The sequence below is a fragment of the Macrotis lagotis genome, chromosome 7 (assembly GCF_037893015.1).
Source record: "Macrotis lagotis isolate mMagLag1 chromosome 7, bilby.v1.9.chrom.fasta, whole genome shotgun sequence".
Taxonomy (NCBI): domain Eukaryota; kingdom Metazoa; phylum Chordata; class Mammalia; order Peramelemorphia; family Peramelidae; genus Macrotis; species Macrotis lagotis.
The window spans coordinates 121956363-121971264 of record NC_133664.1 but is presented as its reverse complement, the minus strand read 5'-3'; the positions used below and the strand labels follow the sequence as shown (position 1 = coordinate 121971264).

The following is a 14902-nucleotide window of genomic DNA, read 5'->3' as shown; positions in this document are numbered from 1 at the left end:
TTAAGTAATTAATATTTTTAACTGAATAATAAGAATATAGGTTGAAGGTCACCAAATTTAGAACTTGAAAAATCAGCAACTGATCTATAACCCACTAGAAAGTTGCATGAGTACACTGGGGTTAAGTGATGTTTCTAGTCACACCACCATATGTTTCAGGTCTTCCCAACTCCCAGGCCAAATCTCTATCTACTACATCACAATGCTTAACAAATTTTACTCAATTAAATCTTATAGATAATCAAGAGTTGACAATAATCCAAGGTATTTTCCCCTGTCAGAATTTGCCAGGGAAATCATTATGGCAAAAATTATAGGTAAGAAAAATATCTTACCTCATTCTCTGAAGAAGCTGCTTCAAGACATGCCTGAGCTGCTTCTGGAGTCATGAACTGGGCAAACGCACAACCTGGAAAAAACAGAAATGAAACGTCTTCCTAGGGCACATCGAGCCCAATATATATTGTGAAGGTGATGATCAGTGGAGTGAATGATCAAGTGATGCCTCTTATGGCATATCCCTTAGAGAGCTCTAGTTGGATCCCATCGTTCTTTCTTTACTCCCTCCTAATAGCCTGACCAAGTCTCTCTTCTTCAACAAGAGACCCACTTCTCTGCACAGTCACCAGAAGGGGCAGCAGATGGGCCTGAGGGACACAAAGAGGAACTGTCCACTGTTTCCAGTTTTTCTGCCACAAAGAAATATTGCCATGAATATTCCCATGTTTATATAGAACTTTCTGTCTCAGACCTTGGGCTATACACCCACAAGAAAATGGATAGATCATCAAGGGCATGTAGAATAGCTTAGTCATTTTTCATAAGTAGTCCCAAGCTTTTCAGGATTCATAGTTATTGCTAATTCCATCATTTCTGAAAGAGTAAGATTACCAACTGCCCCTCTCCAAGTTGGAAGAGATCAGAAGAACTTTAGATCATACTAGTGACCGAATACAGGGATTCTGCTGTGTAAATGAATGCTCCCTTCACTGATGTTCAAACCATCTTTTTTCAAAGAATAAATGACTAAAAGGCATTGATTAAATACTCAATATGAATAAGGCATTTTATAAAACCCTGGTGATACACAGACAAGTGAGACAAGGCCTGTTTTCAAGGAGCTCACATGCTCACGCAACACAGAGAGAAGGTGTCAGATGGAGAGGCCAGGGGAAGGAGGAAACAAACATTTCTGGGCATCAACCAAGTCTTTTACAAAGGTCATCTCATTTGATCCTTAGGTAACATCTTTATCATTCTTTCCAATAATTAAACCCAGAGCCATTTCCAGACTTTACCCCATTTGTCAAAGCTAGGAAGCCAGGATTGTAGCCATTGGATGGCAGTGCCAGGCCAGGGAATGGAAAGACACTGCAATTTCCAGAGTCAGGGTTTAGCAATCACCTGGTATGTATTTTCCCTACTATTTGGCAAGGGGGAGGAGGGGAAGAGCTGGCTTCCCAATTCAAGTATACACTGACTTGAATACTGACCTCAGTATTCCAAGACTTATCTTTTGATAAGTCTGCAGTACAACCAAGAAGAGTAAAAAAAAAAGGGGGCAGCTAGGTGGTGTAGTGGATAGAACACCGGCCCTAGAGTCAGGAGGGCCTGAGTTCAAATCTGGTCTCAGACACTTAATAATTACCTAGCTATGTGACCTTGGGTAAGTCACTTAACCCCATTACCTTGCAAAAGAACAAAAACAAAGTAAAAACAAAGCAAACAAAAATACAGTAGTTACCTACAGTCCTGTGGCTTTCTTTTAAACTTCATTATCTTTCTGCAAGTGAAATAATTCTTTTTGTTTTGTTTCTAAATATTCCTCCTGATTTTTTTGGTTACAGAAATATTCTGGATGGAAAATTATCTTTAGGGAATAATCTACAATGACTAAAAGATCTTTTGCTAAGGTATAACTTATAGTTCAAAATTAATTATCTTAATAGATATAATTCAAATTATTTTTTTCCAAAATGTTTTTTTTCACTTGCCAACAGGAAGCTCAACTGCCTGCTCACACAAACTGATGAGATCTTTCTACAATCCTTGCTACCTCAAAGAGATGAGGAACAACTGCATAAATATTTTTATGTGCATTTTCTCTTCCAGATCATTTTTTACAAATGTTAAAGACTGGGGCGGCTAGGTGGTGCAGTGGATAGAGCACTGGCCTTGGAGTCAAAAGTACCTGAGTTCAAATCTGGCCTCAGATACTTAATAATTATTTAGTCATGTGGCCTTGGGCAAGCCACTTAACCCCATTGCCTTGAAAAAAATGTTAAGGACTAAATCCAACATCCTCCACTCAGAGAACTGCTGGTTTAACCAGGTTAGCTGAAAAGAAGTTTCTTTGCTCCTTCACCATGCTGTTGTCTTCACTCTGACACATTGAATGAAGTGCTGAGAGGCATCTGAATGTAACTAAGCTTATTGTCATTTTTCTTTCTTATACAAGTTGGGTAATGTCCAAAAAATCCTGAAGATGCATGAGATCTCCATCACATTTGAAATTTACATAGACCCAAACAAAAAATGCATCTTACATTTCTTTTCTGTCATCTATTGCATGGCACACCTTATCATTTTCGCATTAAAAACATTTTAGGTTGTTCCATTTCCAAGCAGGTGAACAGAAGAGGTTGTTTGAACCCACATTAAAAAAATCTGAGTCAAGAAACGTGATCTTGATTTTTTTGGTATAGTTCCTTAAGTGATTATAAATCAACAACTGGTAATACCAAAGTCATTCCTAAAACTAGGTGACACTGCCCAGATGTGATCAAATTTAGGACTGTTTTAAGGACCAAAATCCCTTAATCACCAACAGTGGTTCGGGCCTTGCCTTCTTTTTTCTCTCAAATACCTTTTTCTCTTGGTAATAGAATCAAATACCAGTTGTTTAACTATCATCTTGAAGTAAATGATACTCAGATCTATAAAGTTAGTTCTAATGTCTCTATGAAACTACTGTCCCACCAAATGTTTGGAAGACATCTCACCCCAGATATTCCAAACCCAACATGTTGAAAATAGAACATTCCCCCAAACTTGATCTTCCAAACTTGTACAGCTAGAATTACTTTTCTTTCAGTCACTCAGATTCAAAAACCTTACTCTCTTCCTCCCCTCCTTTTCCTTTCTAAATTCCCATCATAACTCATCAGTTATAAAATCTTATCAATTCTGTCTTCAGATTTATCTTGCAAATACTACTTTATTCACAACTTCCTAGAGATCGTCATCCTATCTAGCCTAGACTGGTACTATAATCTCCTAATTAGATTCTTCTTTCCAATCCAAATACACATAGATGCCAAAATAATCTTCTCAAACAAGTCTGATCATGTCACTACCCTGATACCCTTTCATGGCTCCCTGTGGCCTCTGGGATAAAATATGAATTTTTCTGTTAGAATTTAAGGCTTTTCAAATTTTGACTCCAGTCCAGTTTTTCAAGCTTACATTATTCCCCCTCACCCACTACATTCTGGCTAAATTGGCCTATATGCTATTTCCAAAACTCAATATTCCATTTTCCAATTTTCTACATCACTGAAATCCTTAAATCCTGCCAGCTCCTAGAATCCCTGGTTTCCTTCAAAGTTCAGTCATCTCTTGTTAGATACTTTTCCTGATCCCTCTTAGGTTAGTGCTTCCTACCTCATCAAATCATCATGCAGATTTATCTATTTATATGCTGTATCCCCCCCAACTCTGTCCTTGAAGACAGATATTGTCTTTCATCTGTCTTTGTTTCTCCAGGAGTAAAGAGCCTTGCAAATAGTAGATACTTTTAAAAACTCTTGCTGAATTGAATTGAATTGGAGAATAAATTGGAATAGTTGAACATACTGATTGTCAGAAAAAATGACAAATATGAGAAATTCAGAGAAAAATGGGAATATTTATATGAGTTAACTTAGAAAAAAAGCAGAACCAAAAGAACAATATACATAATAATTGTGTCAACAAAAAGGCAGATGAACTCAGATTAAAAGCAATGACTTGTCTTAGTCACAGCAACTTGTTCTCAAGAGAGAGGTGGGGACTACAGAACATTGTATACACTTACAGACCAGATCAATGTTTAACTGTTTTTCTTTGTTAAAAGGAAAGATTCCATGGTGCAAACATCAGGAAAAGACTGACTGTATGTATGAAAAAGAAAAGGCAACAATAAAACATTTTTAAAGCCATGTAGGAGATATGATTTCTACCTCCATTCTTGCCATTGGACAATAACTAGGCTCCAAATTAGAAGAAAGAGAGCTTGCATTTCAGAAGCCATACAGCACTATCAATGATCCTAAGCTGCTTTCTGACAAAACAGCCCATGATTCCACAACATGACTGATCACACTAAAATCTCTTAAAACATCAAAATATTAGGTGACTAGAAGGGAAAATGAATGGATAGAAGTGCAGTAGGCAGTATATTAACAACAATTCCTTAGAAATAAGGTGTAGTGAAAAGATATCAACAAGGAAATACATGATCAGAAAAGGGAGAAAGCTGGTAATATAGTGAGATTCAGGGATTAACGATGCACTACTATCCACAAAGTGTTAAAAGATCTAAAGTTGGAATTCTTAATTTGAGGTCCACAAACAGATTTCAGAAGGTTCATGTACTTGGGGGGCAAAATTGCATCTTTATGTTCAATAATCTGATTTTTTTTTGTAATACAACATATTTGATTTTATACATTTAAAAAACACTATCTTGATCTATTAACTTTACTGGACTGCAGAAGAGTTCCTGGATCCAAGAAAGGAAAAGGATTCTAGACATAGAAGATGACCTCTACAACACTAGCTATATACTCCAGGGAGGTCAAATAAGAATGAGAAGAATGAAAAGGTATGAAAGGGTTTTATTCTGCATCACCAAAAAGAGAAACCACAGAGATGAGATTACTGACATACTGAAGTATCAAAATATAAGAGATATCTCTGTATTTCCTATTAAAAAGAATAATGGAAATCTATTAAACCTGCTACACTGAGGAATCCAATGCAAAGAGACAAAACTATGGATGAGATCCTCTTTATAGGTTATTAATAGGTAGCTTAGACTGTAACAAATACCAAATAAGTTCTCTAACAGCAACCACAAAAAGTCCCTCTGTTAAAGACAGACATGAAGTAAACTACTAATCTGACAAATAAGCACCACTTATGATCCAATGAAAGACATGCTATTAAAATTATTACTTCGGGGATAGCTAGGTGGCACAGTGGATAGAGCAACGACCCTGGAGTCAGGAATACCTGAGTTCAAATCTGACCTCAGACACTTAATAATTACCCAGCTGTGTGGCCTTGAGCAAGCCACTTAACCCCATTTGCCTTGCTAAAAAAAAAAAAAAAAAAAAAAAAAAAAATTATACTTTGGAGGGTTGTTATATATATACTACCAAAATAAAATTTTAAAATGTGATTTTTTTTTTTAGTAAAAGGTTTCAAATGACACCACTCTAAATGATCCCCAATGGAAAAGATCAGATCTTTTTCTTTGCATTTCCGAAAGCACCTTGTCATTACCCTGAATATAGCAGATATTCAATCAAAGTTGAATGAGTTTAATTGCAATAGTAATAAGCTCCAGATCTCTTAAGGGTCCAACTGGTTGCCAATAGTTACCTTTGGAATGCTCTGTATCTCGGTGTAGGACAATACGAACATACTTAAGGTCTCCAAATTGCTGAAGGATCTCCCCCAAATCTTCTTCTTCTGAGTCAAAGGACAGGTTCCTATAAAAGACAATCATTAGTCATGAAGGGGTAATCCATAACAAATATAAGATCCTCTGTACCTGCACTGTCTGAAAGGCCTCTCACCTGGCTATTTTATCTGATTGCAATTGACAGAATTTATCAATTTTATCTGATTGCAGTTGCTAGGAAATTCAGATTTTGGTTGAAATTTTGAGCCAAAACTTCAAAATAATAAACTTCCAGACTATTTACAGGCTTACTGAAAGGAGAGAAAAATAGTTATAAACTTTTTATTTTTCTAGATAAGATTTTGGAATGTTGGAAGCTATTATTTGTTTTTTAATATTTCAACACAACATTAAAATTCCCAATTTCCCCAGCTGTGCACACCCTTCCAAGAAGAGAGGCAATGGGTTTTAATAAAAATCAACAAAAGTTTGACTTTTTTTCCTTAAACAGCTGCCATAAACTCTGCACCTAATTATTTCATATGTATGTATGTCAGATAGCATTCCACACTAAGACATAATTTACTTTGTGTTCTTCCATTTTCTCCATCCTTTGGACATCTGGTTGATTTCTTTACTATCTCATATTATTTACTATTTGAGAATTTGTAAGAAATGGTCTCTTTTATTCTAAGAACACTTTTGACTTTTTTCTTCCTGCTATTCTTTATGACAATTTAATCAACCTTACAAAAATTCTAAGTAATAACAAAAATCTGTGACTTTGATGGCAAAAAGGCAAAACAAATTTCAGGAAGTGATTTGCATTCATTTTGTCTCCCCCTCCTTTGTTCCTGATAGGACAGAGACTGTTGCAATTCTGGCTTTGTACCCAAGGTATTGAGCATATTGCCAGGCACATAATAAATATTTCTTTTACTGGTAGGAAAAATAGCCCAGAAGAAGTGAGCAGAAGCAAGAAGGCCCATTAGTTCACATGGATGAGAATGAGAGCCTGGTTCCAGGACATAAAATGTAGAAAAAGAGCAAAAGGATTGCTTTATAGATTACAAAAAAATAATAACAAAATTCCTTTGGAAGAACAAAATGTAGACTCTCAAATGAAATAAGGAAAAAAATTGAGAAGGAAAGGGACATAGAAGTACCAGATCTCAAACTCTACTGCAAAGTAGTAATTACCAAAAAGACCTGGCACTAGTTAAGAAATAGAAAGGTCAATCAATGGAACAGATTTAGTACAAGATATACAAATGGAAACAAGCACAGAGGACTAAAGATTTCAGCTACTGGCAATAAAAACCTCACAATTTAACAAAAACTGCCACAAAACTGGAAAACAGTCTAGTAGAAAACTTGTCAGAGATGTTGGAGAAAGCAACATCTCCCACCATATACTAAGGTAAGCTTCAAATGAGCACATGATATAGACATAAAGGGTGATATTATAAGCAAATTAAAGGAACATGTCAGAAATTACCTGTTAGATCTAAGGCTAAGGAAAAGAGATAGGAACAACAAGAGAAAGATTCACAGGAGGTAAAATGGACAATTTTAATTACATAAAATTAAAACTTTTTTTTCACAAGACCAATTCATCTAAAATTAGAAGGAAAACTAAACTGGAAGGAACAAGTTTGCAACAAGTTTCTTTGATAAACATCTCATGTCTGAAATAAATAAGGAACAAATTCAAATATGTAAGGAGAGTCATTCCTCAACTGACAAAAGATCAAAGTATTATGAACGGGTAAGTAGTTTTCAAAGAAAGAAATTTAAATCATCAAAAGTCATATGAAAAATCTCTGAATCACTAAGAATTAGAGAAATGCAAAATATAACAATTCCAAGGTACTACTTCTCATCCATTGGATTGGCAAGATGAATAAAAATAAGAAAATAAATGCTGGAGGGGCTATACTGTTACTATGTCCCCAAAGTTTTTAAACAGTGCCTACCTACTCTTTGACACAATACCACCATGGCCTCTACATACCAAAGAGAACAAAGAAAAGGATGCATATATGCAAAAATATTTATAGCAGATCATTTTATAGTGGTAAAAAGTGAAAACTGAGGGAATGTCCATCAATGGGGAACAAATTATTATGGTATAAATGAAGGTGAAAGAATATTGAGCTATAAAAAATGATGAAAGATATGGTTTCACAGAAACTCAGAAGACTTGTATGAACTTCTGCATGGTGAAATGTAGAACAATTTCTCTAATAACAATATCAGAAAACTAACTTTAGAAAATTTAAAAACTAATCAGTGAAACTGACCATCACAATTCCAGAGAATTAATAATGAAACATGCTACATAACTCCTAAAAGTTAGGCAATAGAATTCAAAATGCAGACTGAGATATAGATACAGATATTTCTATATGGTCAATTCAAAAATTTGTTTTGCTTGACTATATATTTATTCCAAGAGTTTTGCGGGGTTTTTTGTCTTTTTTTTTCCCATCAAAGTGTGAGGGGGCAAAAAAATGAGATTTAATTTTAAAACGAAATAGAGGGGAAGGATGTCAGAAATATTATACATGCAAGAATCAGAAGATTTTAGTACTGATGGATTAAAAGATAAGTCAAAAATAGCTCAAGGTTTCAAACATGGTACCATAGACAGAAATGATCAAGAAGACTCAAGTAAGAAGACCACTTCCTCATTTCCCACAAGCTATACTCACTCATTTTGGACCTCTCTGGCTTCTCCGCCATTCCCAAGTAAACTCATCACTAGGAAATCTCATCATTTTCCAAGATCCAAACAGCCTTGTTCTACATATCTCATCAGTACCCTCCTCTCATTCCTCCTGGACTCTTTCTCAGTTTCCTTTTGTGTTGTTTTCTCCCACTGGACTATAAGCTCCTTTAGGACAGGGAAAAGTCCTCCTTTTTTTACACATACATTCCCAGTGCTGAGCAGTGACTGGCTTTTAGGAGATGCTTAAGAAAAGTTTACTAACTAGTGACTAGATGCTGGTCTAAGGCTAATAGAAAGGTCTTGATTAGAGACTGTAATTTAGGAGTTATCCCTATGTTAAAGTTTTGGGAATGACAAGATATCACAAAGGAAAAAAGTGCCAATAACAAAGGAAAAGGTGGGGGGAGGGCAGGATCTTACAGAAATTCATATCAGCATTCACACAGCTCTTACTCTAGGCTAAACACTTTTATGAATATCTCAATAACCCTGGGGTAGAAACTATTACCATTCCCATTTTATAGTTGAAGAAGTAAAAACAAAGCTGGTTTTGAACCCAGGTCTTCTTGACCTATTGGAGGCATGGTGGCACTTCTAATAAGATAAATATTCAAAGAGGTTGGGGGGGGGGGGGAGAACTAGGGATCTTTAAAGCCCAAGGCAAAGGGACCAGCAGAAGGGCACAGGCAATGTTACCAAAGCCTGGGGCAGTCACAAGATAAAGCATGGAAAAAAAGAGTTTGGATTTGAGGGTGTCACAGGTACCTCAGAGCAGTTACAGGAGAATGAAGGAGAGTAGACAATAGCAAGAGACACAAAATTAGGGAGTGAGAAAGTGGAAACTTTGGGTACAGAAAACATTTTTAAGTTGTTTAGCAGCAAAGAGGAGAGAAACTAGATTGGGCCACAGAAAGGCTTTTTTTGAAGTTTAGTGAAACTGTAGAAAGACAGAAAGGAGAAAACAATGAGAAAAACTTGAAAACAAGTGAGTGAGAAGGGAAAAGTCAGGCATCTAAGTCAGGAACCTTAACACATAACTATGAATGTCATGAAACTACAAATTCCTGACTTATCAAAAGCAGTTTTCCATCACTGAATATGTTCCTAAAACTCAAAGTAAGAACGTGAGTCCCATGTGAATTACCCTTGGGGCCTCCTTTGCAGCACTGACCTGCAAGTAGCACAGAAGGCCCCTCTACAGGAATATGGTCTACCTGATAAATATGGTTTTCCCCTCATTCACATCAGATGGCAACTTCCTCTTCTTTTTCTTCTTTGGAACTTCTACACCTTAAGGCAAATGAAACAAGGCATCAGAACTAGTTGGTAGATCAGTTCAATGTGGGCAGGTTGGCACTGTCACTGTTCCTCTTTTTTCCAGGCCCTCAGGAAAAAGCAAGTTTATTTTCTTATAAGTCTGGATCACAAATTCAGAAGAAGGGAGATGGATAGGTGTTGCTATTAAAATACTTCTACTTAAAAGCAGGGAATGGTTATCAACTCCATAGCAACTTTTGCACCTATACTATTTCATTCAAAAAAGCTCCCAAGGTTAAAAATTCAACTGATTTGGACTTTCCTAAGGCATCTGAGATATATGTTACAACAGATACTGACCCTTCATAGGGGTCTAGATCTGTGATTTCATTAGAGTAGGGAATACTCGGTGAGGAAATTCCATTTATCAAAATGGTTGAGCAATCAGTAACAGCTTACAGAATTGCCTGGTCTACTGAGAGGCCCTGGATCAATGACATGTTTAGGAAGTAAAAATAAAAAAGTAAAATAGTTTTAAGAAGTGTTCCAAGAGGTCTTAAAATACCTACAGTGTATATATGGTATCTAGGTGTATCACTAGGTGTATTACTCCAACCTCTTAAAAAATGAGCTCTGGGTAGGAGAACAGAACATATATTTCTTAATGTAAGTATTATACAAACCTGTTTAAAGTATGATCTAAAGTGCTGACTTGACTTCTTAATAAATGAATTAAGGGGGCAGCTAGGTGGCATATTGGATAGAGCACCAGCTCTGGAATGAGGAGGACCTGAGTTCAAATCTGGCCTCAGCCACTTAATAATTACCTGGCTATGTGATCTTGGGCAAATCACTTAACCCCACTGCCTTGGAAAAAACTTAAATAAATGAATTAGGATCTGTACTCCATGCAACAGCTACTAGGCAAACCTTGGTCTTCTTCATCTGAATCCACTTCATTCTGATCCTGCTCCTCTTCATCTTCACTGCTACTTTCTTCCTCCAAGGCACTGTCTTCATCTTCCTCACTGCTCTCTGCCCTGAAAGTTAGTGGTTTTTTGCTTTCCCTGAAAAGTGAACCATCAGCAATAAAGAATCTATGCCAATAAAGAATTTATGCACACCACACAAGTCAATTCTGTTTCCCAAACCAAAAGAGCAGCAATTTCTCTTCCTAAAGATTAGTGAAGCTTCAAACTAGAATCCTCCTTTCCATACTCAGAAAAGGCTTTACTGCTCACCTCTTCTGAGTCTTTGCTGGTTTAGCTACTTGTATTTCTTCTTCTTCATTGTCTTCATCATCTTCATGTTCTTCATCCTCATCATCCTCATCCTCCTCTTCACTTGCATCTTGCTGTCTGGATTCAGTGGTTTTTTGTTCCTCACCTGTGAAATGAAGTGAGGAATAAAATGGAGGTGATCTATCACAGAAAGCCCAACAACCACTAGGTCAGATGTAGAGAACAATGTCAAAGCCCTGATAATAAGCCCTCACACCTCCTTGACTTTGCAGTTTTCTCAAGGTTTATTTTCTTCAGTTCCTAAGAGAATAACTAAATGGAAAGTGAGATTCATCATCCAACTTTTAAAATATTTCTCTGCTCCTACCAAAACAATGAACACTGAAGAATAAAGAAAAGAATAAAGAAAATAGGGACAGCTAGGTGGACAGAGCACCAGCGCTGGAATCAGGAGGACCTGAGTTCAAATTCAGCCTCAGATATTTAATAATTACCTCGCTGTGTGATCTTAGGCAAATCACTTAACCCCACTGCCTTGAAAAAACTAAAAAAAAAAAAAAACCTTTAAAAAAAGAACAAAATATCTGCATCAGAAAACTCATTTTGGCTAAATTCTAAAACTCAAACCAAAGACCACCATTCTAAACTATAATCACCTAACTTACTCCTCCATGATGCCTGCTCTTTTAAGCTGGACATGAACTGAAAGTAATTTGTTTTCTCATTAATAGAGTATAGCTAAACAAATTGTGGGTCATAAATGTTATAAACTGTGATTGTGCCATAAAAACAAAAAATATGAAAAATTCAAAGAAGTCTAGGAAAATGAATACAAAGTGACCTGGAAAACACAAGACACGATGACAACAATGTAAATGGAAAGAATTACAATAAAAAAAAGACTCAAAAAAGTGAAAGCTGTATGATTAACTATGACTACCAAGTTTGATCTCATAGAAGAGGAGACGAACTATTGGTTTAAGCTAGAACACTGCATATGTTGTTGGACCCAGGTTGGCCAGTTTTGCACAATTTTTTTTTTGCTCTTTTTTACTCTTTGTAACACAATATGGCTTGCTGAAGGGGGAGGGATATAGTCAGAAATGAACATTGATGTAAAAACCAAAGATATCAACAAAATTTATATGCTATTTTCAAATTAAAGACAAGCACCAAGTTTTTGGATTTTAGCCTGTTTAACCTTTTTTTTTGAAATTTATTTTTAGCTCTGTATTATCTCCCTCTCATCTTACTACTTCCCACTCTTCTTGAGTAAGCAGGAAAAAGAAGATCCATTATAAACACACTCAAAACGAGTTAGCCATGTCAAAAAAAAAAGCCTCAATCTATACTCTGAGTTCTATCACCTCTGTCAATAGTTCACTGTTAATTATGATTACTGTACTAATTAGTTCTTAGATCTCTCAAAGTTGTCTTTTATGGTATTGTTATAATTATAAAAACTGTGCTCCTAGTTCTGCTCATTTGTGTATCAATGCATACTAGTCTTCTAAGATTTCTCTGAAACCATACCTGTCATCATTTTTTACAGCTCAATAATATTCCATCACCTTCATATACCATAACTTGTTACCCACTGATAAGGGTTTCCAGTTTCCAGACTTTGCCAATACAAAAAGAGCTGCCATAAAGATTTTTGCACATATAGATTCTTTTGTTTTTCTTGGGTTGTATAGATTATGGAGGTATTTCTAAGTCAAAGGTATGCAGTTTAAAAACTTGGGGGACATTGTAAAAGTGCATTAATGTGTCAGTTTTTCCCACAGTCCCTCTGGTGTGTGTTGTGCAACATTCAAGTTGTGGTTTGCTAATCCCTGATCTCACTACATGACCAGAATTTTGTTTAATCTGCTTACTCAGTAATGTTATGCATTAAGATGATGAGAAAAGATAAGAAACATTACCAGGTATGATTAAAGAAAGTGCTGGTAATATAGTGACAAGAGAAAGGAGGCATTGATTGAATTTTAAAGGATGAGCAGAAATTCAACAGGAATTCAAGAAGTTAAGAAAGGACATTCCAAGCATCTCTTCTGAAAAACTATTAAATCCTTACCTGAAGCAGAAGACTGTGTTGCATTATATTTATCTTTGGCCACAGCCCAGTCTACAGCCACTATCCGCCCTGCCAGATAAATAATGGACATTAGAAAGAATATTTCCTTCCTTTAACATTATTTCTTTGAGGTGTTTAAGGTCCAGCCTCCAAATACAAGAAAGTGCTGGTTCAGTGAGGGCTGGAAGGAGGGAAACAGATAAACAGAAATGTCCCCACACCCATCACTGAAGATATCCCTTCCCACCTTCTACACTTCCCAATTTCTAGGGAAAGGGAAATGTCAGAAAAGAAAAATGAAAAAATAAAATAAAATAAAACAATACTGGACTAGCAGGAAAGTATATTTCTGACCCTAGATAAGTCAGTTCAATTCTCTAACCTGCAGTTTTTGTTCTTCAAGAGGGAAAGAGAGGACCAAAGGCTAAAGAGCAACTTCACAATTGGCTGCTGTTTCTTAAAACTTAAAGTATTACATAAATGTGAGCTATTATCATTATTAACCAATGTCTTTAATGATTGCACACTGTTAATTTAATGGGATAGGGATATTGGCACAATATACCTGAAATCAAAGCTCAGACTGAGAGGTCACATTTTGTCAATTGTTTTAACAATCTGGGTATAGTTTTCTTAAGGGGGGGGTAGGAGAAAGGGAGGGCTCATTGAGAGAAAGGGATATATATAGAAATGACCATCAGAAAAGAAGTATCAGAAAAATCTGAATCTTCAAAACAAATAAAAAGAGAAATAGAAAGTTCCCATCCTACTTCAATGCCAATTTTCAATAAGTAGTAATTGTTTTAGGTCCTTTGTCCAGCCAAAGTTTTAAAAATATAATGACTAATATGGAAATATGCCTAATATAGTTCTACATGCATAACCTATAGATTACACATTGTCAAGGTGAGGGATCAGAAGGAGAGAGAAAATGTGGAACTCAAAACCTTACAGAAAAATTAATGCTGAAAACCATGTGGTTCTTTGTGATTGGAAAAAATTAATATTGTAATCTTTTTTTAAAAAAGGATCCTTATAGCAACCTCAGATACTTTCAAATTTAACCCTCAGTCTAGAAGCTGTTGCCAGAAAAATGTCACCAAACTGGTTATTACAATGATTAATGTAAAACCTTACATCTTTCAGAAGGTAGGAAAAATTTACTTTTTTACCTATACCAGTTATGATGGCCAGGTCTTTGGGAGATAAAGAAGGCAAATGAGACCTACCTTTTATCTCTTTCATGTTCGTGCCTTTCAAGGCTTTTCCTGCTTCTAAGAGATTCTTGAACTGAACAAAAGCAAAGCCTCGCATTTTTCCATCTATAAGTAGATAGGACACAGTAAGTCAAGAAACAGCAATTAGTGTTGCAAGGTAAGGCCATAGAAACCCTAGCTATAAATATGGGGAAAGGATTTTAAACTGACTAAAATTTTAAACAGGTCTCTCTTGATCAAAATGGCACTTTCCTATCAGAATGAGTTTAACTCCTTGACCCAAGTTCAAGCAAGGTAAATGATCTCTTTTAGGATCATATTCCTAAGGCTAATAAAAGTAGTTGATCTATCTTGAAATATCCAAAGGAAAAGGCAAAAAAAATCTCTTATATATGTTCTGGACAGTGTCTAACTTAAGAAGTACTAGCTAAATATCTTTAAAATTCACTCTGATTCATAAAATAAGTGGAGAGGTTCATCAGTACCAGGTTTCCTAGGAATGTTAACCTCCAAGACAGCACCAAACTGAGCAAACAAGGTCTTCAGATCATCTTCTGAACACTAAAGAAAAAAAAATCAAAGTGATAAAAGGAATGTTACCACAAATAAACCAGAAGCAGCAACTAGCTCTTAAGAATCTAGTCCACTAATATTAAACTACTTTTCAATTTCAGAGGATGAAAAATCAAATTTTTAGAAAGAGGAGGTATT

General features: G+C 35.8%; 1 protein-coding gene across 4 annotated transcripts in view; it reads right to left on the bottom strand.

The window, feature by feature from the left end:
- The window catches only part of RBM28 (RNA binding motif protein 28), a 41611-nt gene that overhangs the window by 14457 nt on the left and 12252 nt on the right, over nucleotides 1–14902 (bottom strand). For 3 of the 4 annotated variants that reach the window (XM_074193760.1, XM_074193761.1, XM_074193763.1), the window contains exons 4-11: nucleotides 14677–14752; nucleotides 14204–14296; nucleotides 12975–13043; nucleotides 10898–11042; nucleotides 10587–10723; nucleotides 9614–9689; nucleotides 5647–5756; nucleotides 336–409 (exon numbers count right to left, since the gene is read on the bottom strand). In XM_074193760.1, the coding sequence (XP_074049861.1) occupies nucleotides 336–409; nucleotides 5647–5756; nucleotides 9614–9689; nucleotides 10587–10723; nucleotides 10898–11042; nucleotides 12975–13043; nucleotides 14204–14296; nucleotides 14677–14752 (780 nt within the window). The remainder of the gene's footprint in view (nucleotides 1–335; nucleotides 410–5646; nucleotides 5757–9613; nucleotides 9690–10586; nucleotides 10724–10897; nucleotides 11043–12974; nucleotides 13044–14203; nucleotides 14297–14676; nucleotides 14753–14902) is intronic. The other variant, XM_074193762.1, reaches the window with a different exon arrangement.